The sequence below is a fragment of the Myotis nattereri genome (genome assembly GCF_964212035.1).
Source record: "Myotis nattereri genome assembly, chromosome: X".
Taxonomy (NCBI): domain Eukaryota; kingdom Metazoa; phylum Chordata; class Mammalia; order Chiroptera; family Vespertilionidae; genus Myotis; species Myotis nattereri.
This window is the reverse complement of record NC_138078.1, coordinates 108,336,715-108,363,094: the sequence shown is the minus strand read 5'-3', so window position 1 is coordinate 108,363,094 and position 26,380 is coordinate 108,336,715. Positions and strand designations below refer to the sequence as shown.

Below are 26,380 nucleotides of genomic sequence, written 5' to 3'. Positions count from 1 at the left end.
GCTTAAAACAATACAATAAAAAGCAAAACCCTAGCTGCTTTTTATTAAATAAAGCTGCATTGTGCCGTATGCACAGTGCAGTCTTAAAAAAAATATACTGCAGTCAACGCTTTCCTAACAAGGTGGCACTATTGTTGAGTTAGAACGATAGAATCATCATAGTGCTTTAGGGGACAGGAGGATTTAAAGGAGGTACCTTGCAGCCCTATCTTACTGATTGGAAGCATCGGTTTTAGGGCACTGGCAGAATCCTTTGCTTGTTCTCCGCGGCAGCCACTGCTGTGTCAGTACAGTGTGGAATGGAAGTCCTAGTTGGTAGTCTGTTATGGAAACGCTGTTTACTGTTATTGTAGTACCGTGGTGACAACATGCCATTGAAATGGAAAACGAGCTCTCCTGCTATCTGGAAATTCCCAGTTCCTGTGCTTAAAACATCCAGGTCAACTCCACTTTCTCCAGCATACATGTAAGTGAGAGAAAATAGGATATTAAAGTGGGATTTCATTCATGAATCAACCTTGTGGCAAAAGGGGGTAAAAATCACAAACAGCAACATCCAAAAATGCACAAGATTAAAAACTGCAAGCGTGCTTATATTTAAAGATATTGGCATGCACACATTTTACCTTTGTTTTGTTTCCTTAGGAGTTTGTTTATTTTTATTTAAAGTGCTTAATGGTAATTTAACTACTAATATGAAAGTCTTGAGATATACCTAAGGAATTGCAGAAGTATAAACTTTAATCTTTTACATTGTTTTTTTTTAAAAAAATTTTTTGTATATCTGAAGTACTTAAGATGACTTCTTTTGTGCAGCGGCACAAAAAGCTGCTGATGCTTGCTCTTGTGTTGTGTGAAATATGGAAATGCTTTATATAATTTTTTAATGAATTTAAAATATTTAGAGTTAACACATTGTTAATAAAATGAATCTTTTAATCAGGACTTTTATATTTGAGCTGTGTCTGAATAGTAATCAGTTTAATATCTCTTTCCCAGTTTTATAATTCTGGTTCTGAGGTGTAAGTTTGAATTTGTGCAAATTACCGTTGTACAAATGGTTATTTATACATGTGGAGTTGAAAAGTACATGATTCAAATGCCTATTTTACAATTTTATTTTAAGTAAATGCACACTGAAGTATATTGGGCATTTTTTCTAGAATATTTGGAAATCCTATTTTTTAAATTCACAGTGTTGCTTCCAAAACAAAATCCAGGAGATATAATAAAATATTCCTTTAAAGTATTGTCTGTGATTTTTTTTTGGTGGAATGAGGAGTGAAAGCTGGACCTTTTAAAAAATAAATATTAGTATTGAGTAAAGCTTTTGAGCATAAGTCTGTCTTAACTGTCAGTGTTCCCTTTAAAATATTTTTCAGTAGGAGAGATGTGGAAAATTCTTCCTGCTTTAGATTAATTGTGTGTTTAGAAATCTGGTGAGTTGCCATTTTATTACTTAGTTTTTATTTTTTTATGAGGTTCAGATACACAGTGGCGTCTATGTAGTTCTTTGAATGGCTTTCAGCTGCTAAGGAAATAAGTGTGCTTGTGCTCTCAGTCCCAAAGAGGTGATTCCCTGGAAAGCGCTGGAAAATGAGGACATTTTAGTTAAATCCTGTCATCATTTCATTTTTTTGATTTAAAATATCTCTTTTTAGAGATGCTTCAAGTGATTTTATCTGTTTTGGAGTTAAACTCTTTTCCCTATAAATTATATTTTAAGTTATATTTGTAAAATAAGAAAAAAAGATCAGCTATATTTGTTTCGCAAAAGCTGTAGTTGTCAAAAGCACAAAAATAATGGAGGTGACAAGTTAATGGAGTTCCTTCACATTTTTTCAGAAAATGTGATGTGCCTGTTGACTTTATGAAACTTAGCTGGTGAGAAATGACTAAAGATTTACCAAAAGGAAGTTTATCATCAAAACAAAACAAAATACACACCCCCAACTAAAATCAGTAGGTTATAATTAATAATGTTTAATGATTCTAGTATTTCTACAATATTTTACTGTCCAAAAGATCTAAAGTATAGCTCTAATTGCAGCTGGTTTAAAAATACTTATATTTGATTAATTCATAATAGCCACAGACTCAGATATAACCCAATACAACATCTTTAATGAATAACTTTCTTCCTTTTAAGTATGTACTCACCTCTTTGACCTGATGATATGAATGAATTGATTTAGAGGATAGAAGCTAGAAAATATCACAGACCTTGCATGTTGACATTGATTATTGGTAGTACAAATAGGTACAATGGAAAAATATATTCAAAGAGGTAGCATTAGCCTAGACTATTCTGACATTGTGATAGTCTATATTATTAAATTGGCCTTAATTTATTTTTCTTTATAAATAAACACAGGTTTGAAATATTATGTAAATATACATGAAGAAAATATGTAAAATATAGGAAAAGACTAGCTTAGGAAGTTTAAAAGCAGCTTTTAAAATAAATTTAGAGTTCATTTACTTACTTGACCAGAAATAAAATTATCATGTTTAACATGTTGTTCTTGTCAGTGCTTCTTTATATTCCATGACACTTCTATATACAAAATGATACTTAAGTTTAGTATTATTTTTGCTTTCAAAAATTATAATAGAGAATACTGGGTCAAATAACATTATATTTATTTTCACAATCTTTCTGCTAGCAAACAGGTTAAATGGTTATTTGTGTCTTTTGGGTCTAAAGTCTTTGCATTAAAATGGAATAAATTCTGACACTGATAAGATGTGATGTTTTAGAATTTACTTGTGAAATTATGTATAAATAATTAAAATAGTATCTTGAATATAGAATTCTTCACAGTTAAGAAAGCATATTTTTGTAGGTTTGCTTATGTACCAGAAACACTGGTTTGCAATGTTTTATCGTTATGTACTATGATTTGTCAAATACATGTTATGTGGTTTTCATTGAAGACGGGTACTTTTTCAAGACTAAAATTTCAATATGAAATATTTTTGGTTGTAGTAATTGAGCAAGTATGGAAAAACATAAAGGCTCTTTACAGCCTCTTTCTAAACTCAGTGTAGGTGCTACTTAGCTAGAGAGAGCCTTCCATTGATGCTGTGGATAGGGCAGTGCTGCTACACTAGTGAAAGCTACAGTAAGGAATGTTTAACTTACTGCAAACATTGAAGAGAAAGGCTATCTTTCCTTGTGGGTTTACATACAGAAATTTTTCTTTCTGATTCTTTAGAATTTGAATGACAGTTGAAACTTCTCCATATTTTCAAGACTTATTGATGACTAACAATATTTTTGATAATACTAGGGAAAATAGTTTTTTATATAATGCACTTTTCAAATTGTGTTATAATATGATTTGGGAAGAGTGGAATATTTTAAAGACAAGAGATTTAGGAAACAAATCCTTTGGCCTCCAGATAGATTTATTACCAAATGCTTAGTCTTTATTGGGTAGACTTAGCCTTCCTTCAGCTTCAGTTTTGAAAAGTGGCAGGGTGGTGTGCCATCCATGTAGAATTCTGAAGGGATTGTCTTGATAGAAATCTGAGTGACATGTTTGTGTTACACTCTTTTCAACAGTAGGTTGAAGTTCAACCTTAGCCTGAGGGAAGATCTTCTGGTCAGTGTAAACTGAATTAGTAAAGACTCTGCTCCTGACAGGTGTGAATCATATAAATTAACCTGTCATTTTGCCTGAATTAAAAAATACACTCCCATCTTAGTGGGTTTCTGGTGTTTTGGTATTCATCATTTTAAAATAGCAAATGGTTCCTTCTGCCTAATGTTATAGGATTAATGTATTGCTAGACTCTAAGGACACACTGAAATAGACCAGGATTAGCATTAGTGATCCTTTTATCTTTTCTTCATAAGCAATACATTTTGATAATAGTAGTGTGACAGTTGGGACTAAGATAATAGGTAAGAATTAACCAGCTCAATATAACAAGGAATTCTAGCAAGACTGACACTAAGGGATATTTTCCTTAGAATTTTGCCCTTCTCAAGGAAAAGGACAATGAGTGTAGAATGAGTATTGGTGAATTAGACTTTTTCTCTTCTGGCCAATGCACTTGCATTCAGTTAGCTTCCTGTTTACAATGATTTTGTTTAATATGCAAAATATATTTTATAGTAAATATCAATAGCACAATATTTTATAGCAATTGTTTTCTATAATTTCATCCTTAAAATTCAGTATCTAGATTTCCTGAGAAAAGAGTATGCATACTATATAAATGTATTTTTGTTTGTGGGTGATTCAAAGGATAGACTAAAATAAAATATGCATGTGTGTGTTCTTTTTTGCTTAATCCCTTCACCAATAAATTTAATAAAAAATAAAAACATGTATTTGCCTAATGTGACATGTCTAGCTCCTAAGATTGTCTTTTCTTCTAATTTGGTGAATAGAAGAAAACTTGTGGTTTTAGATATCTTTTTTATTTAGCAAAATACTTATTAAATTGATTATCTCACATTAGAAAAGAATATACTTAGTCTTGTTCACAATTAGCATAGACATAAATTTATGTTTTGTGTCTGCTTAATTTGTTTTCACTAGATATGGTCAATCAAACAAAATTATATGGAGCAGTAACATAAAGAACTCCTAAGAACAATTTAGTCTTAGTCTGTAACTTTTGTGGCATATTCTCTGGGAATTTCCATTGTCTGAGTTTGCAAAAGGGCTAGCTTTGCCCTTATTAATGGAAAACCATGGAGATAAAGTGACCTTAGAGATAATTTAGAGAATCCAATACCCCCTTTAAAACAAGAATCCTTCCTGTGACACCTCTGAAATATGGTGATACATCTCCTCCTTGATGACGGGCAGCGACAAAGAGCTTACTACCTCATCAAGCAGCACCTTTCATTTGTGGACAGCTCTTCCTTGCATTGAGCAAAATCAATTCATATCTTTTATTTCCTGTCCCTAGTGTGCCTTATCAAGCTATATACTAAAAATATCTATTTTCTCCATTACGTATAAGTCTGGAAATCTTCTCTTTAACTCATGTGACATGTTTTCCTGACCCTTCACTCTGCTGGTTGTCCTCACCCAGATATTTTTTTAATGATAATCTTCATATGAGATACTACATTTGAATGCAATGTTTTTTTATATGGTCTGACTAGAAGATGACACCTCTGTCCTTCTATACAGATGTTCTGCTTGTCTTATAGAGCCTGGGACTATATTATTTTTTAATCATAGGGTTCACACTGGACCATGGTGAATTTAGAGTTTACTAACTTCCAGAGGTTTACACATGGATTGCTTGTTCTTCATATTCAGTGTTTATTCTTTTAGCTACTTCAGATCTTTTAGTCTGAGGAAGTGTGGCATGTGGAAGTGAAGTTAAATTGTTGTTTTAAAGCCTATTGTGTATGTTTTTTAAAAAATCTCATAACCATTTAATCTAACTGAAAAACGTTGCATACAAGAAACTTGTACTACAGATAGCTAGTATTTTATATATTTTATTGATTTTTTACAGAGAGAAGGGAGAGAGATAGAGAGTTAGAAACATCGATGAGAGAGAAACATCGATCAGCCGCCTCCTGTACACCCCCTACTGGGGATGTGCCCGCAACCCAGGTACATGCCCTTGACCGGAATCGAACCTGGGACCTTTCAGTCCGCAGGCCAACGCTCTATCCACTGAGCCAAACCGGTTTTGGCTGGACAGTATTTTATATGCTAGTATTTTATATGCTTTCAGAAATTTCCAAGAATTTTACTTGTTAATAATTAATCTAGATTCATTTTTTATCCTTAAATGAATGTTAATTCCAAGTACCCCTCAAAAACAGTTGTCCCACAGGGGAGAGAGGTGAAAATGCAAATCTTATACCATCATGGGAAGTCTGGCTAAAAATTATAAGAATTCCAGACATTCTCCTTGAAACTCAGAATATTTAGTGGGGCCAATTTAGGAGGAGGGAAAAGAAAGAAGAAAGAGACAATAAGCAAGTTTTTGTGGTAATGACTTTATTACTTGTGGTTAGTCAAGAATTATAAGCATTGTGCATGATACTGTAAATTGAAATGGCAGTTAAGTGTATTGCTTTATTTTCTTAAGACTGTGAGAAAGGCGGTATAAAGGTGAGATTCTTGGAGAATCCTATATAATAAAAGCCTAATATGCAAATTGTTCCCTCGACTGAGAGTTTGACCGTTTGCTATGATGTGTGCTGACCACCAGGGGATGGTGTGGAACATGGCAGGCATCGGCAACAGGGTGCTGGCAGGATGGTGGAGCAGGTGAACAGGTGGCACCAGGCCAAGGCAGGCATGAGTGGGGGCCCGATTGCCCTGCCAACCACCCCGTAGATGGTGGCCAGCGGCCGGCAGGTCCTGATCATCTAATTGGGGCCAGGCCCTGACCTGGGATGGGGAACTGGCGGTGGGTGGCAGTGACCAACCTCCCGTGGCGCCCGGGCAGGAGGCTGCAAACTCTCGCCTGCTACCTGGGAGCAGGGGTGATGGGGACAGAGGTGAGGGGTGTCCACTGAGCTTGCGCTCATTCCTCCTGCCACCCTCCCCTAGGACACGAGGGCTCGCTTGCCGGGGAAGCCCCCTGCGCTCAGGTGCCAGGTGCTCGTGAGGAGCCCACCCTGCACCTGTGTGGCCTCTTCCAGATGAGCCAGGCCGCAGCCACCAGGACCACAGGGGTCGGTCGGGCTCCCCGTGGGTTTGCTCAGGAGCCAGTCTGTGAGGCTGGCCAGGAGAAAGCGTGCTGCCCACCCAGCTTCTGTGCGGTGCCACTGGGCAGCCCAGAGGCCCACATTGCACCCCAGCCCGTGGCATCCAGCCATGCTCATTGCATCTCCACATGGGGACTTGGGCACCGTGACTCAGGTGGAGGGGGTTGTGTGGGGGCCCGGGGGCCCAGGTGCTGCCCAGGGCCCAGAGGTCAGCTGGGACCTGTCCTTCCACGCCAGGTGCTCATGCTTCAATTGCTGGCCAGGCCTAGGGACCACACTTGTGCACGAATTTTGTGCACCAGGCCTCTAGTTGGTACATAAAGAAGTTAATGAGTAATCCATTTTTGCAAGTGCTTAGTTCTTTTTCAATCACCTTATATAAATGAATTTATAATATTCAAAAGTTATTTACTTCCTGTTATGTACCAGGCATAAATCTTCTGGGTATTAGGGGTATAGTCCTTGCAGTCATTCAAAATGACCATTCTTTGTCTTCCATACTATCTTTATTCACAAATAATTTAATTGCTTAATTTATTTTATTGTTGTGAAAATTCTTACCCAAGATAATCAAATTAAATAACATGTTTGTTTACTGTATCTTCAGTATTGATAACAAATTTAATGGCAATGAAAACACTACAGAAATGTGTCTGGGCTCGATGTGGAGACAGGAATTAGGGAGAGATACTAGGTTTTAAAATGCAATTTATGTTTAAACTTGATAGTAATCTTCTTAAACAAGAAGAACAGAATGCCATACTTTAAGTTGGATAAGGTTTAGGTGCTTTATAGTGCACAAAGATACATGTTTTACCTTCTAAGTAGCAATAATTTGATCCTGGACTATACGATGTAAATTTGGTGAAATGTAAAATTATATCGTGTTACCAAGTTTAGTAAAAGATTTCCAATTAGATGACTTCCTACATGTATATGTTCCTACAGGTAAATGTTTTTACCCAATTTTGCCACATTTATGGTATGGTAAGACAAGCATGCTCAACTTGTTGGAGAGTACTTCTTATGATATGGTTCAATGGAGAAATGAAACAAGTTATCCTTCCATAAGAAAAACATAGTTAAAAATAACTTTGAGAACACTAAGAGCTTAAATCTTGAATCTAGCCTATATAACAGATGTTGTAAATTTCATATGAAATTTTTAAAAATTTATTTGCAGTTTAAAAAATTGTCCTGGTTTCGCATAGTTAAATATAATATAATTTATTGAGTACTATAAAAGTGCCGGGAACTTTTCAAGCTGCCTCCCAAACATTCTATAAGGGTAAGTCTTTTCCCTGCTTTACACACAAGGGCACAGTGTTCAGGGAGCTTAATTAAGTTGTTCAATGTTACACTTTAAGTAAGAGGTGAAATGAGAATTCAAACTTAGGTCTGCTTGATTTCAAAGCTCTTAACTTCTCTAATGCCTTTTTGTTTTTATAGACTTTTGCTACTTTCATGTCATCTATTAATTAGGTAATATCACACTAGGATTAGATGAACAAAGAATATGACAGATGAGAAGATATTTTTTTTTAATTGGATGGGGGTAAAGAGAGAAGTAAGGTTTATTTGACAATACTGTCAAGTGGTAAAGCTGTAGAAAAATCCTGGGGCAATTATCTTTACTTGCTGGTATATCAGGATTAACCTTAGCGTTTCCTATTTCTCTTGAAACACTATTCTACCTACACTGGCTACCTATTTTTTTCTTCCATGTAATTATCCACCACGGACAGTGCTGTAGTTGGTGTGCTCTTTTTAGCACTTTCTAAGGGTACTATCCATTCAGTATGTTTAGTATTTTCTTGTGAACATTATTGTCGCATCGCTTAATTATGTGCAAGGTCTAAAAAAAACACAACCAAACAAAAAACCAAAACATACACACACAGCACTCCATGTATTAATTTTCTATTGCTGCCATAACAAATTACTGCAAACATCACAACTTTATTACAGTTATTTAGGTCGTAAGTCTGGTATGGTTCTCACTGGGCTAAAGTCAAGGTGTGTCAGCAGGGCTGTATTTGCTTCTGAGATTCTGAGGGAGATTGATTCTTGCTCATTTGGGTCATTGGCAGAAGTCAGTTCTTCACAGTTGTAGGACCACTATGATTCCCATCTTCTTCTTTTTTAAAAATATATTTTATTGATTTTTTACAGAGAGGAAGGGAGAGGGATAGAGAGTCAGAAACATCGATGAGAGAGAGACATTGATCAGCTGCCTCCCTCACACCCCCTACTGGGGATATGCCCGCAACCAAGTCACATGCCCTTGACTGGAATCTAACCTGGGACCCTTGAGTCCTCAGGCCGATGCTCTATCCACTGAGCCAAACCGATCAGGGCTGATTCCCATCTTCTTGCTGGCTATAGGCTAAGGGTCAATTTCAGCTTCTAGAGGGCCTGCATCCCTTGGCTTGTGGCTCCCTTCTGCCATATTCAATGCCAGAAATGGCAGGGTGTTTTTTTTTTTTTTTCACACTGATCTCTTTCTGACCTACTTTGCTTTTGTTTACCATTTTTAAGGACTCATGTGATTAAGTTAAGCCCACCTGGATAATACAGGATAATTTTTCCATATCAAGGTCCTTAATCACGTCTACAAGATCCCCTTTGTCATGTAATCCCATATTCACATGTTCCAGGGATTCAGATGTGGACATCTTTGAGAGGCCATTATTCTGTCTACTATGCTATAGTTGAACACAGTTAGGCTTATGCACGCATTGTAAAAAATTATTCCAATTGACCTAAGTGGTTCTTGTTACTACACTATACTACTCTCTGGGCCAGTAGTTTTATTCTTGAAAATTACAATAGTTTAAATATAACATAGGCAGTTCTCAAACTTTGCAACAGTGATTAACTGGAAATCTTATAAAAAGTAGAATTATCCAGTGACAGAGTTATAATCTGAGGTTGTGTTAAAAGTATCATGAAGACAATCTCTAATATTAGAACTTTTATTATGCTCCAAGTCCTATAAAACAAGCACAAATGAATTGTATACAAAGAATTTGCAAATATACAGAAACACGTAAAATGCAGATATGAGTTCAAACTAAGATCCTAGTCATTTAAGAACTTTATTTTTTATTTGCCTTCTTAAAAATTCAGGCTGTTTTTGAGATGGTTTGCATGGCCCACGTCTCCTTTTAAAAGCTAATAAGCATTAGTGACACCTTTTGATTAAAATCATTAATTCATTTTCTTTTTTAATTGTATTTTTATTGATTTCAGAGAGGAAGGGAAAGGGGGAGAGAGCTAGAAACATCAATGGTGAGAGAGAATCATTGATTGGCCGCTTCCTCCACCAGGGATTGAGTCCGCAACTGGGTATGTGTCCTGACCGGGAATTGAATTGTGGCCTCCTGGTTCATAGGTTGATACTCAACACTGAGCTATGCTGGCTTGGCATGAATTCGTTTTCTTAATAAAGTTTTATGTAATAAGCAGAAGTATCTCAAATTTCTCCATTGACATTAGAGCTGTCTAAAAAGTGCTACACTGAGTGTGTAATACAAGTTGGTTGATATTGATTGTTTTTTATTGTATTGAAGAAAAAAATGTCAAAGATCCCTGCATTTCTTTCCACTTTCTCTGAACACTTTTAGTATATACAAAGAACTGTTCAGAATAAAACAAAGTCCACAGGAAAATAATAGTTAACAACTAGAAGGCCCTCACATATCTCTGAAAAGTCATAAGGATAATACAGGTTGTTGAGAGAACCATTTAAAAATCTTCAAAACCTATTACAGAATCAGTGACATATAATTATCTGCTTGTTGCCTTACTAATGCCTTTCAGTGCTTTGAGCAAGGGAAATATACAGAAATTTGTGCATTGGTTAACATTTATTGAGTGAAACAGGGACAGTACAATAACAGATGAGGACTGTCTATGTCACTCAGTTATTGATTATAAAACCTGACCGTCCAGCAAGTTACTGTGGCCTGAAAAAGTGACATTTCTAAACTTGGAGGTGAGTGGAGGAATGTTCCAAACACAAAACCAGTTATTTAACTCTCTGAACACTGTTTGCTTCCTATTATGGAAGGTGCAAGGGCTTGATTGAGTTTTTTTATTTAAAAGGCATGGATTGCCAGCACCAGTTTGGCTCAGTGGATAGAGCGTCCGCCTGCAGACTGAAGGGTCCCAGGTTCAATTCCAGTCAGGGGCATGTGCCTTGGTTGCGGGCACATCCCCAGTGGGACATGTGCAGGAGGCAGCTGATCGATGTTTCTCTCTCATCGATGTTTCTAACTCTCTATCCCTCTCCCTTCCTCTCTGTAAAAAATCAATAAAATAAAAAAAAATAATAAAAGGCATGGATTACTTATTTAGAGCACTGAAAATCTTATAAAAATATTACTTATTTAGAGCACTGGAAATTTTTTGAAAATTAAACATGAGAATGATAAATTGGAGTGGCAAATTCAGTTGAATGTTTGTGAACATCTGTGCTAAAGTAGTGCTTATGTCATCCCTTTGTTCCTTCCCTATCTCACCCTTCTTCCCTCCTACATTAAAGTTTTTCACTGCAGGTGTTTCTAAAAATTCAAAATGACCTTTGTTCTTTATTTACAACTTGTCCTATAACATCTTCTATTATCACTTTTTGTTTCTCGTTTCAAAAATATAGTGCTTTTCACTGGTCAATGAGATAAGACCAGGACATCTCAAAAAGCGTAATTATTTTATTCAGGGTTCTTTGAAACCAAGAGCTGGAAGGAATCTTAGAAATTACTCCTTGTCATACCATTGTACCTTGAAAAAAATGTGATATTTATGTCGGATGATTTTTCCTCCATCTGTATGTTTGTAAGTAATGATTTAATCCATGCCTTTTTATTATTTTTCCCATTCCACTGTATTACAAATTAATGATTAAGACCAATTTACTGAGTGAGAAGAGATCAACCAAAGAACTTGTATAAATATATGTATATGCATAACTCCTGGACACAGAAAATAGGGTGGTGAAGGCCTGGAGTCGGGGGGTGGGGGTGGAGGTGGGTTAGAAATCAATGGGGGAGGATAGGGGCTTATGTAACAATGAAGTTTTTAGAAGACAATTTATTAAAAAACATCAGCTAGATTTCTCTTTATGCATGTGATTACATTGCAACTTTTCTCTTGTCCTACAGTGAGCCATGTTTTTAATGAACTCAGTTTGATCTAGCTTTCATTGAGGTGGACCCCCAATATTTGAAATATAATTTTGAAAAGTATATTGGATGTTCTTAGTTGTGAATAGATCATCCAATCCCTTAGCATCACCAAATTGAAATTGTTTTCATTCATTATGAACACTTTCCTACAAGGATTGTGTGTATGTAATTATTTCTAAGTGATTCACAGATAAAGAAAAATTTGTGGAACTGCAACCAGAATTTTGATCTTAAGTAGACTCAAGACCTGGCTCATTAGAATATTTTCCATAGACAGATTGCTGAAATACATAGATAGATGCAGTTAGAAACTGCCTTTTTCTCAAATGATGAGATGTACCATTGCATCATCATAAGTTCCAGCTTTCTTTTACATAATTACTAGAGGCTTGGTGCACGGATTCCTGCACTGGTGGGGTCCCATGGCCTGGCCTGTGGGGATTGGGCTGAAACTGGCTCTCCAACATTCCCCAAGGGGCCCCGGATTGTGAGAGGATGCAGGCCAGGCCAAGGTACCCCACCAATGCACGATTGGGGCCAGGGAGGCGCCATGGGAGGGCTCCAGGGCGCATCCGGTCTGTATCACCCAGTCCTGATTGGCCGGACCCCAGCAGCAAGCTAACCTACCAGTCGGAGCGTCAGCTCCCTAGTAGTCATTGCATGTCATAGCGACTGGTCGAATGGTCAAAAGGTTGGACACTTAGCAAATTAGGCTTTTATTATATCAGATAATTGCAGATTATAATTTTGAATAGTGGATGTTGTTTGATTGCTGATTCAGCCTTGTAAATAGCCTGTTCTGGGATGAATAATCCTTTAAAATAAAATAATAGTAAGGAAAGTTAATGTTATTTATCTTTTCATTTGGTGTATATGCTAAATATGAACTCATACACTTCTGTATTAAGGAGCAAAGTTCTCGGTTTTGTTACTATGGTTTATATAAGTTATACAACACGGTATTTGTTAGTAGACAATGTTGATAATTTATTGTTATTTATATATCATTTAGTCCTTTGGAAAGTGTTTGTTTCTTTTATTGTGATTTTTTTGCAAGCAAATATCCCACCTGCTCTTTGTTTACCTATCTCTTTGTGAGATGCCTGGAACATAGTAGGTCCTCAATAAATGCTGAGTTGATGCATGAATTTAGGAAGTGTAGTTTTGAGGTCTGTAGCCCTGTGCAAATCACTTCACTTGAGTGTCAAATTTCTTCATTTGATATATGCAGTAATCTAATAGGTACCAGTCTTGTTAGAGAGCAAGTTACAGCTATCTTTGCTATGAAAACTAATCCAAAACCCTGATTCTATTCCTTGCTTGCTGATAAATACCACTATGCGGTTACAGACTGAAAGTAGTTTTAGTAGAAACAATTTACCAGTGACTAGAATACTTTAGTCATGGTTCATCAAATTATAATTTGATAAAGAAAATAAGATTACAATATGTTCCAAGATAGCAACTATTCTTAAAGTTAAGAGGTGTTTTTTTTTTAACTTATTTTTACATGTCTTTTACCATAATGGAGCAAATTGGATAAATTTATGTTTTAAAGCAAATGTGTTTGCACTTAAATGATAACATGTTTTGTACATATGGTTTGAAAAAAGGAATAGACTGACTGAAAAAAAGGAAATCTGACCTAGTGTTTAGGAAAAATAAATTTAAAATTAGTAATGAAAAATCATTCATACTTACTTATCTTCTTAATTTTTATACTTAAAAGGGCTTCAACCCAATTGCAAATGTTTAGCATTTATTCCATTTAAATTCAGTAAATTTTCCTTCTATCAAAATATTTAAATAAAATGGTGTTTGTATTACTTGGTTAGCAATAGAAAAAAGGCATAGATGTTAATAAGTATGAAAATGACATATTCTATTGATAGTTTTATTCTTTAATCACTATATATATATTTATTTTGAATTATTTGCTGGAATGTGTGATTAGTTAAGGAGGGATAGTTCAAGAAACCTTGAATTCGAGAGTGTGGCATTAGGTGTTTGTTCAGCAAGTAGTGAGGAGTCATTGAATCCTTTGAACAAGGAAGTGACTTTTGGAGTTATAAATACAATGACAATTCGTTAAGAAGATATACTATAAAAATATGTAATTTATATTAATGACAAAATCCAAATGAGAAGTAGTAGATACCAGAAGTTGTAAGGTCAGTGAGAGTGGAGAGGCTGTGAAAGACAGGAGCATGGAAGAGAGATAGTCAGTAGTACTTTAACAGTCGCTTGGACATGGAACATGGTGAAAAAGCAAGAGTCATAGGTGACTGAAGTATTTTGATGATAACAATTTTCTTTTAGAGTCCAAAATATCCTAGCTATGTCTCTCTTGAATGCATGACATCTGGATACATTTGAGATGACTGAACTTTATTTGACTGACCAAGCTCCCAGAAATGATCAAGAACTATGTCATTGAATTCATTTCCATTGAAAGTACCTTTAAATAAATCAATTTTCCATTAAAAGTGTGATCTATGAAAAGATTTGATTTTGGAGATTTGGATATGACTTATTGCTTTGAGAAATAGCTGTTGTAGGTGGGGTGAGGGTAGTACCATTTAGAGTAGCATTTTACAACTACATAGACAAATGTTTAAAACTTTGATTCTTTGCTATCCTTACATATGTGGTGATGCTTCCCAGTCTCCTTCTCACTTTCACACTGAAGGCCAGAAATTATAAATTGGTTTTCAATGACCGTGTGGAAGGAAGGAAAGTACTGCTTCTCTCTTTCTTGCTTAATATACCTTTCTCCTCAAACAGATCAAGTTAGTACTTCCTTACTACTTCACTATTCATAGCTTCTTCAAAAACACATACAGTCTGAAAATGACCCAATTACCTTCTACTTAAAATTCCATTTTTTTAAAAGATTTTTTATTGATTATTTACAGACAGAGGAAGGGAGAGAAAGAAACAAACATCGATGTCTGAGCAAAACATTAATCAGCTGCCTCCTGCACACCCCCTATTGGGGATGTAGCCTGCAACCTGGGCATGTCCCTGACAGGGAATCAAACCAGCAACCTTTTGGTGCATGAGATGATGATGCTCAACCAATTGAGCCATGTTGGTCAGGGCAAGATTCTCATTTAAATGACTGAGAAGTGTGAATGCTTGATGCATACGGTGCCATATTGTTTAAATGATATGATCTGCTTCTACCTTTGTTGAGTTCCACACAAGTATACACACTCTTCCATACATACTCTTTAAACCAGAGAGTTCAATGTTCCTAAAAAGAAACACTTTACCCAAGTAGCAAATTCCCCAAAGAATTATAATTTGCATCTACCCCCTCAAAAAAAGTCTACCTTTCAGGAAATGATTACCAATTTTATTAAGAATATTTAATATTTTGGATAAGCAAATATAGTCATGATACACAAAACATTTGCCCAGGATTCCTTCCTTAGTGTTACTGAACAATGGACAAAGACTCATAAAATTATTTTTGTAGAGAAATTTTTGTTACATTACCAGAGCTGTCTGTAGCTAGATCATGGAATTGTGTTGTGATATAGAGCTGGACATTATAGTGATCTTAGTTAAAATACTTTTCTAGTAGTGTAATAATGTGATGGAGCCTGATGGAATTTTAGGATAAAAATCAGAAGTCATTTATGGGGTTAAAGACTGAATTTATACTCTTAGAATATGATACTTGAATGTGTAGATAGGTGAGTGGGCTGTATGTAGGTGACTATAGATTTTGTCCATCTCCTAACAACCTGAGAACTTAGGATCAACAATGGTTATGTTTCTTTATGGTAAGCACTAGAGGCCTGTTGCACGAAGATTCGCGCAATAGGCCTTCCTTTCCCTGGCTGCTGGCACCAGTTTTCCTCCGGCACCCGGGACCCAGGCCTTCATTCCGGCCGCAGCGGAGAAGCCAAGGCTCTTCAGTCTTCAGTTGTCTTCAGTGTTCAGTCTTTGCTGGGGCTGGAGCCTTCAGTCTTCACTCTGCGCCTGCATATGCAAATTAACCACCATCTTTGTTGGGTTAATTTGCATACTCATCCTGATTCACTAGTGGGCGTAGTGGAGTGATACCAATTTACATGTTTCTCTTTTTTAAAAAATTTATTTTCCCTTTATTGATTAAGATATTACAAATGTGTCCTTATCCCCCCAATGTCCTCTCATCCCCCCAATGCTGCCCTCACCCTCACCCCCTGTTGTCCACAACCATCACTTATGCTTATATGCATGCATACTAGTCCTTTGGTTGATCTCTCCCCCTCCCCCTCACCCTCCCCTATCTTCCCTCTGAGTTTTGAGCATCTGATCGATGCTTCTCTGTCTCTACATCTGTTTTTGTTCATCGGTTTATATTGTTCATTATAATCCACAATTGAGTGAGAGCATGTGATATTTATCTTTGACTGACTTATTTCACTTAGCATAATGCTCTCCAGCTCCATCCATGCTGTTGCAAATGGTAGGACTTCCTTCCTTTTTACAGCAGCGTAATTTGCATACTCATCCTGTTTGGCTGGTAGGCATAGTAGAGTGACACCAATTTGCATGTTTCTCTTTTATTAGTGTAGATAGTACAAGAAAAATAATTTAAAGGCTTAAACAAAGTTTAATGTAAACAACCTTAATGGTGAGGCAGATAATTATGTACAAAATGGAAAATAATTTAATATGGGAATTTTTGCTTGAGTTAGACTCTTTGCTTCCATAAGCTCCATAAGTGAGATTAGCTTGATAGAACTATCCTAAGTGTGATTCCCAGACTCGTTGGGTTAATAATCTATCTTCTGATTTTTCTTTTTGTATTACCTTCTCCTGTCTTAAAAATACTGGTCATCATATTAAAATATTGATTTGATTAAATTGTATTAAACATTCTATTAAAATATGATTGATTTGATACTGAAATTCTTACCACATTCATTGAACTACTTAGATATGCCTCTAGGTCATTGCAAAGTCAAGGTTGAGATTTATCATATTTATTAGAGGCTTTGAAGATATAGAATCAGTGGGGCTCTTAGAGCTGCCAGTTATAATTCTTAAAACATGGAGTGCAATTGACTATTATTTTGTAATTTGAAAGTCTTACTCTATGTTTTCTTGTTTCCTTTTTAAAGAGAAATAAACATTCCCCTAAGACCTGATCATGAATTATTGACTTTGTGAAGTTGACTATAACTGGGAAATTTTTCTAAGTTTCTAAGACAGAAAAGGATAGGATTTTTACCTCTTGATTAATGATTCTCCTGTTCCCAAAGAGATTTGTCTCAGTGATTTCTAATTGGTTTTGAGTTTATGGAATCTGGCTTTATAATAAACTCAAATTAGATAACTTGGAGGTTTGAATATTAAATGAACTGAAATTTTAGGTAGGTGATACAAGAATTCTTTAACATGCTTTTCCATTGAAATGCACCATAGCACAATAGTCAAATTTCAAAGTTGGTGAGCTAAGGGTGATAGAAGTAAAATCACACCTTGGTTAACAAATCCTCTGGGAGCAAAAAGCTCCTTTAAAGAAAGTTGGCCTGGGTGTTGGAACTCCTATTCCAGTTTCTTCATTTGGGGGTTGAAGAATAAGAAGGCATGTTCCCTGTCTTAGGTATTGTTAAAATTTTCAATGGGAAAGGCTGGTGCTTGCTGAAGGGTGGATCATCCTTCCAGAGAACTAATATGCAGTCAGAAGATTATAATTATTTCCTCTGTGCACTGGGCAGGGGGCTAGTAACAGTGATGGGAACACAGTCTGTTTTCCCCAAATTACAAGTACATATTGCATCTCCCTCCCACCACTACCACTTGCATACTCTCACCTTATACAGCTTCTGAAAGTTAGGGAGCTTTAACTTAGATTTTTTATATAGTAGGTGTGGAATCAGAATTTAGAAATTTATTATTTTGGTAACTCTTTTATTTCTACTTCAGGTGTATATCTATCTGTCTATCTATCTATTATCTATATATTTTTTCATCAAAATATTATTAGAAATGTGAAGAATAAGAAATAGGATATAAACCAAGCTTCTAAACAGAAGAATTTTCCGGTCTAGATGAGACTTGATGTACTTTAATTGGTGTATGGATTTTAAAAGATGAAGGAAGACAAAAGTTTTGAAATATGGCAGATAGAGGGAACAAACATTAATTTTAAAGGCTTTCTTGAACAGGTTTGAGATATTCAGTGCAAATGCTTTATGGTTTGGATAATTAACTTTCATCCTGTTATAGTTATCTAATGGAATATCATTTGTCATTCCATTTGTTTAGCTCCATTTCCTCATCTGTGTCATAGTGCTATTTCTGTGATTGTGATGGGTGACTTTGGAATTCAAAATCTGTTCTTTTAAATTTTGATATCAGTAATGTAAAGTTCTCCTTAAATTTGACCTGAGCTACATCCTAAGATATGCTATCCTCCTTACCCCATAAGCATTGGGAGAATATGAGACTTTTAGCACTGGTATTGTTTTTATGGAAGTAGTAGTAAAAATGGCTGATTTTAAACTGAATTGATTCAACCAGAAAATGACTTGTCTATAACAGAATGTGTCTCTCTGAGATCCAACTTGTATTTATAAATTAGTCATTGAAATGTCATTTTCTTTATGGTCTCTACTCTGCTATTTTTCATTTTTAGGCTTGTTGTAATGGGAACAATGTGAGCTCTGAAATCAGACTGGAGTTCAAATCATAGTTACCAGCCTCATGGTGAGGCCTTAAACTCTCTTCAGTTTCCTGTCTTTAAAATGGGATTGTTATGAGGATTAAGTAGTACAGAGAATGTGTCTGGCAAAATGCCTAGCACACAGCAGGTGCTGGGTAAACGATCTTATTCCTGTGTTAAAACTGACATCAGCTATTTATTAATGTAATTTTATTTTAAATATGTCAGGCATATGCATTTAAGGAAGCTACTTTACTTTGGAAAATCATTTGAACTTTTTTTCTTTTTTTGTGGGCTCTGGTACTTCTGCAGCAGAAAAGAAAGCATTGGAAAGATTAGCAGCTATTTTATATCATGTATGCTAAAGACTTCCATTAGTGAATTCATTGTAAGTGGACAATACTATACAGTTGGCTCTCTGTTTCCCCAGGTTTTTCATCCTCAGGTTCAACCAACTATATTTTCAGTCTAAATCCATATTTTTTAAAAAATATTTTTATTGATTTTTTTACAGAGAGAAGGTGAGGGGAATAGAGAGTTAGAAACATCGATGAGAGAGAAACATCGATCAACTGCCTCCTGCACAGCCCCCTACTGGGAATGTGCCCGCAACCAAGGTACATGCCCTTGACTGGAATCTAACCTGAGACCCTTCAGTCCGCAGGCCAACGCTCTATCCCCTGAGCTAAACCAGTCAGGGCTAAATCCATATTTTTATTAGAGGTTGGGAATCTGAGATTTTGGGGGGGGGGGGAGCGGTGGCTGACTGTATGCATTGTTCTACCCCATTTTATATAAGGTGCTTAAGCATCTATGGATTATGGTATCTGGGTGGGGGGGGAGTGTTCTGGAACCAATCCCCTGTAGATACTGAGGGAAGACTCTATTTAAGTCATTAAAAAATACAAATAAGTAACCAAATCTTCATCTTTCTTAGTTCCTTTCAGGCAAGCACCTCATTAAGGAGATATATTCTCCACAGTTTCTTAAACAGCAATTAATTTATGTCTTATGAAGAGAAGTTGCTGTGATATTTATAATTTCCTTGTGCAATGATACTGTAAATGACATTTTAGTTAGGACATATCTTTTAGTATTTTAAGTTTTAACTTTGTTGTGTCTTTCTTTTAATAAAAACACCAAACTTATTTTATACATATTAATTTCATGAGTTGGAAATTTCCTTTCTGATTTTTAAAATCTTTCCCTATTTTTTTTCTTAATGGGAAGTTAATTTAGAGAGAGGGAGAATATAATTCAGTTTTTGTTTGGGAGGCGTGTAAAGGAGAGTTCAGATTCTAAATGTTGTAATGTAGGAAGGTTATTAATACCTTTAGAATTCAATATAATATGCATAATTTTAGTCTATAGAAAAAATCAATGGAAAATTATTTTTACCATCTTAAGTTTTTAAATTATTTCTCAAGAATGGAAAGAAATACCTTGACAGATTTAGCACTCAAATTCAAATGAGTATGAGAACAGGTGGCTAAATGTCTCCTCCACCTGCCATGCAACTTTATCGCAAGAAATGTTTCATTTCGCAAATGCTGCTGCTAGCAGACACTTCTCTGTTTCAGAGCAGAAAACCAAATGGAGGGGGAGTTCTTCTTTGAAGAAAACCTTTTTCTTGATTTTCTTTTTAAATTGTGAGTGTGAGAAATATGTACTTTGCTTTTCTGGGGGAAGGGTGGTGGAAAACATGAGTCAAGGCCTTGATTAACCAACCAGATTTGTTATACACCATTTGTTGTATACCATTCATGGCTTTTATTTTTAATTTTGTTGTTTGTTTTGTTTTGTTAGTGTTGCTGTTCTTGTATACCAACCCACTGGTACTGACTTTCACTTATGATAACATTGCTACTCTGGGCAATAACAATATTTGTATAATACTTTTGACATTAACTCAAACTCCTATTCTTTTGTTACAGTGGAATTATGTTATTAGAGCGCATTGTTAGGTTTAACCACTTTGTAATGTAATGGTTGCAAGCAAAAATACGTGCTATGAAACTAATTGTGAACTAACTAGAGAAAAGTTAAAGGTGTTGTTCAAATACTTTTACCTTCTTAGCTTTTCTGATTAATTTATTTTCCCCTTCAGAAATTAACATAAAAACAGGAAAGTAAAGAAAATAACTTGACAACTACTTTGATAAGCTTAATCTGTACTTTTTTTCTGAGTGTACACAGCTCCTACTAGCATATTTTATTCACAGCACTGTTAATGTGCTGCTCTTCATTTGGTGTAAGAAGTTAATATACCAGAGCATGCATACACATATAACTTCTTTATCAAGAAAAGGCAAGCGTTTCATGTGTTTTCATGCTAATAATTTTAAAAAGCACTAAAATGTCCTCTTTTCATTGATAATGAAATGTGACCTCACCTGCCTTTCTGTATAGCATTAAATTGGTGCTTGAAATGATAGAAACCAAGAATTTGAAGTGGGCAGTTTATGACCTATGAACTTGATACCTTATTTTTTAAACACAAACGTACTCATTTCAGTGGATTTTATAGGAGTAATATTTTGTTGGTATGTAGATTGATGACTATTGGATTTGAGGCTTTGAGGCCAAATGATGCAATTGTGTGATACTCTTCCCTTCTCCAAATAGCATGCCACCAGACATGATTGCTGTAGTGAATGCTACGTGTTTACAATTCTTTATAGAATGCCTGCCAAACTATTACCTTTACAGAACTATTCATTTTAGAAAACATATTTGAACCAGGTTGACAGAGAACTTTTGCTGCAGCCCACCTACCAGATTGTACACATAATACACAATCCTCTATTGTCATGGTGTTCACTATAAAAGGAAAATGATTGTACATTTGATGGTTTTGAAATTTCCATTAAAAAATCCATTTGGGTGAGCAGAACCATACAGACAGCATGGGCTTCATACATGTTTGTGCTAGCAATGTTGAGAGTATATCTTCCACTCTTATTTTTTGATAACTTTACATGTTCAAAGATGGAATCTTTGCTTCAATTTGCATATTCTAGAATACTAATGAGGTTGAACATTTTTCTGTTAACCATTTGTACTTTTATCTTTATGAATTTTCTGCTCATATCATTTACATGTTTCCCTTGGGAGTAATTTTTAAAATATGGAAATTTTTGAGTAAGATTACAATGTTAGCATCACCCTATTAACACATGTCAATTGCTTAGACTTTCTATTTCTTTTGTCTTCAAATAGCAGTACAAAGAAATGCCATAGTGTGTGTATGTTCAGTTTGACCACGTTGCAATGCTTTCAGTAAAACGATCAGACAGTATCTTCGAAAAAGCAATTGTTCTTTTTGAGCAAGCACAGTTCACTGATTCATGTATACTTTGTGAAAGATTGCTTTTGCACTCTGTGGTTGGTCATTATTTGGAAAATAAGATGTGTTCAGTCTTGGTGTGAAGGGTGGGTGTGACCTGGTGGCAATATACAGATGTTGTAGGAAAAAGATTTGATTTTTAGAAAGAAAATTGATGAACACAATCTCCCCTGTGATTAATTTTATAATGTTGATGGAATTATTTGGGCAGGATTTGCTTGATTCTAAATTAGCATGTAAAAGTGAATCCAAATAATTGTTTTAAGAAGAATTAAATTATTATTCTTACATGAGTTTATATAGAACAAAAGCTTTCCTGCATAATTCTTATAAACTTCAAAGCCATTATCTACTTATCTACTGTAAACACTTGACTTTTCAAATTGACGGGCCATTAATTAATAATATGAAAGCCGGCCATATTGTCTTGCCAAGAGAGAACAGAGGTATTTTATTGTTAGGTAGTCTTGGAAGAGTTGCAATTAATAATCCTACTGTGTCTTTTACTGCCAGCATTACCTCGTGGATTCAACTCTTGGCTGGGAAGTTATTTAGACCATGTAATTGCTTTAGAAAAATTTTCCTGAGAATCTTAACTCCTCTGTATCAGGGTTTCTCAACCTTGGCACATTTGATATGTTTGATGTGGAGATGTTTAGCAGCATCCCATCAGACAGTAGCACACAAACCCTCCCCCTTGTACCAATGAAAAATGCCTCTAGACATTGCCAGGCATGGGGGAAAAGAGGCAAACATCCTCTTGGTCCCCTTTCCCCTATTGAGAACCATTGATCTTTATATTGCTTTTAACCATATGACTTGAAAAAAATGATTTAAAATGTTATTTGTTTTTGAAATTACTCAGGTAATAATTCCTCTAAGGATAGATTGATAGAATTGTGACCTGGGGGTTGTAGAGAGATTTCACATCCTTGCAGTGCTGAAGACCAGTGCTCTTCATATCCAGTAAACTTAATGAAAAAGAAAGAAGAGAATATTGAATCTGCTGAGAAGGTTGAAATGGCATGTACTGTTACTGATGCAGAAATAATATGAAGTATTCTGAATGTTAAAAAGTCAAACAATGTTGATAAAAAGTTATGAAGAAGATGATTTATTGAAAGCTTCTTCAGCTTTTGAAATAATTAATTAGAAAGCTAGTGGTATTATCTTGCCAAGAAAGGGCTGCATCTTTATATTCTGCTTTTCAGTTTTAAGAGCAAGAAATAAATGGCAAGTAAACAATTATTATCTGTAGTTTATTTTTTAAAAGCAATTTTCAGAATATGTCATAGGGACAATGCAGTTTTAGCTGTACTTCTGTTCCAGTTATATCTATGGTTTTATAAAAAGGATAATTGATAGTCATTTAAAGCACTGCAAGATAAGGAGGTGTCTTTAGAATGATCCACAGAAATGAGATTCTGCATTCATTCAAATGACATATATTAAACTTCTCGTGTGCCAGGTTCTGTGCAAGGAATACAGAAAATAATAAGACATTCTGCTTGAATATCCCATTAAAATAATTCTGGTTGAATGGAAACTTTCTGGTTAGGGATACCACTCACCATATGTCTATTACCCATTTTTCCAGTTGATTCTGTAATGTTAAATGTCTTTTGCAAAAGCTCTTAAAAGTGTGTGAGCGTGTGTATAGTGTATATCATGTATATACTTTAATTCTTTTAAACCTATTTCTGAAACTTGAGGAAACCTATATTCATTTTCTTTTTGCTTGTTAAGTTTTTATTTAAATTATTCTCTTTATTAAATATCCATGAGAGTTGAATAAAACATGGTCCTATATTATTAATTCATTTTTTATTATACTGTGGCTCTAATATCATTAAGGAAAATTGATGTCACCCTCAAGGCCAGAAGTTTTGCTAATTATTGCTGGATGGTGTCAGAATTTAAAAAGCAGGATCTTTATTAAAAGTCCAGTAGAGTCTTAAAACTTTTTTGTTAAAACTGATCAACTTAGATTATAGATATGATAGGGAAAAAAGTGAAATCTTTATGATATTGGATAGGCTGGAATTAGTAAAACAAATAATTCATCATTTAAGCAGTTACAGATAAGTGGGAAAATTACAGAGTTCTAGCACTTGAAAATCCATTCTTCCTTTGTGATTTCTGATGTCAATTTTAGCAGTCTACATTATGAATGCACAGACCCATTCAGAGCCATGAGCTCCCTGCTCTTTAGGCAGCTGATTCAGAGACAATTTTAGCAATGTATACCTAAGGAAATACAAGCCAGCCTGGTCTAAGGAATAATGAAAGGTTGTACCATGATGATTGTTTTTAGTGTAACCTACCTGAGGTAACTATGAAATATTTTGATATATTCTCTGTTGACTACTGTTCTCCAATCTTTTTTTTTTAAATATATTTTATTGATTTTTTTACAGAGAGGGAGGGAGAGGGATAGAGAGTTAGAAACATCGATCAGCTGCCTCCTGCACACTCCCTACTGGGTATGTGCCTGCAGCCACGGTACATGCCCTTGACCAGATTCGAACCTGGGACCCTTGAGTCCGCAGGCCAATGCTCTATCCACTGAGCCAGACCAGTTAGGGCTGTTCTCCAATATTTTTAAAAATCTTTTTTTATTGCCCCTAAAACATACTGTTATAATATACATGGATATAACTTGTATTTATTATTTTTATTATTTCTTTCTTTGAAAAAATAGAAATGCCACTACACTGTAGCTATTTATTTAAATAATCCCCAAATGATGTAAGAGATATTGCTAGAAAACAAAATATTTTAACATGCAAAAATTTTTGTTCCTTTTGGGTTGATTAGAACTATAACTAACAACAGAAGAGGAAATAATGTTGCAATGTATCATAGTTAATCTTTGCCTTTCATTAATGGGACTGTTGGAGTTTAGAAAAAGACTAGACATACATTCAAATCCTATCACAACCACTTAAAAATTTTTGTGACCTTAGGCCAATTGTTTTTTTAAAATATATTTTATTGATTTTTTACAGAGAGGAAGGGAGAGAGATAGATAGTTAGAAACATCGATGAGAGAGAAACATTGATCAGCTGCCTCCTGCACATCTCCTACTGGGGAGGTGCCCGCAACCCAGGTACAAGCCCTTGACCGGGACAAACCCGGGTCCCCTTGGTCCACAGGCCGATGCTCTATCCACTGAGCCAAACCGGTCTCAGCAGGCCAATTGTTTTTTAACCCTTTTATAGCTCATTTGTTCTATACTTAATAAAAAGGACAATCAGAGTACCTATTGCAATGGATATTTTTAATGATATTTTTAAGGATCATGTGTGTAAATTTCTTGGCAAGTGCCTAATGCATAGTGACTATTCAATAAATGAGAGATTTTTTTTATCTTTCTAAAAGGCATTCCAAATTTATTTTAACTGTGCATAGCATAATTTGATTGTATTGCTACCTATACAGTGAAATAAATACCAAAAGCAATTATTCTGACACTAAAAAAATGAAACCCTCTGTGATTATAGTTTTGAACCAGCTTGTAGGTTGTTTTATCAGGTCTCATTTATCTTTACTGACCTTGGGAAGCTTTTTGCAAGAAAAAATATGTTTTTCTTCTATAATGTTAGAGCGCTGTGAGCCTTTTAAAATGTATTGAAACAAAATTCAGTATATTCCATAGACAGATGATTAGTATTAGATTATTTCTTGAAATAATATCATTACTGTGAATTATATGACAACTTTTTATTTGCCTCTCTTTCTGATTTAAACAAATTCTTAGATCTCTCGTGGAAGAGGAAGACCAACACATGAAATTGTCCCTTGGAAGCAGCGAAATGGGCCTCTCATCCCATTTGCAGTCTTCCAAGGCAGGAGCGACTCGCATCTTTACCAGCAATACCCACAGTTCTGTGGTGTTACAGGTATTGTAAACTGTCCTTTTTCTAGTATTTAATGGCTTTACAAAGCACTCGGGTTTGTGTGGTGTGGGGTGTCAATAGAGGGAAAGGTTGTGCACGTTTGAGGGTGGGGTTGTATGGAGATTCTCTGTATTTTCTGCTCAAGTTTGTTGTGAATCAAAAACTTCTCTAAAAAAATAAGGTTTATCAATTTTAAAAAAGCAAACAAGCAACAGAGGAGAAACTTTGAGGGGAAAACTGCATACCTTCCTGGTGTTAAAAAAAAATCCCCAGAGTTCATTCTTTGCTTTGTTTGTGTAATGGAAGTCTTGCTATCATTCCACTTTATTAGAGAATGTTGTATCTGGCAACATTAACTTTCCACTATATTGCAGCCAAAATAAATATCACAAAGTCTCTACACTAAATGTTCTAGTTCTTCATGCACAACTTATTTTATTGTCACTTTTATCATAGTTCTAAGGTTTTATTTATTTGATGTCTCAACTCACATTGGCAATGTGAGGACTGCTGGATGCAAATACACTGGTAGATGTAAGAAGTAATAACTCACATCAAAGGAAAGGACAGAAAAACAATAG

At 35.3% G+C, this 26,380-nt stretch overlaps 1 protein-coding gene across 3 annotated transcripts in view; it reads left to right on the top strand.

Moving 5' to 3' along the window:
• Positions 1-26,380, top strand: part of KLHL13 (kelch like family member 13) — a gene marked incomplete at its 5' end in the record, with an annotated part of 119,668 nt that overhangs the window by 55,503 nt on the left and 37,785 nt on the right. For 2 of the 3 annotated variants that reach the window (XM_081081137.1, XM_081081139.1), the window contains one exon: positions 25,661-25,802. In XM_081081137.1, coding sequence (XP_080937263.1) covers positions 25,661-25,802 — 142 coding nt within the window. Of the gene's footprint in view, positions 1-169; positions 467-25,660; positions 25,803-26,380 lie in introns of those variants that run through there. The other variant, XM_081081138.1, reaches the window with a different exon arrangement.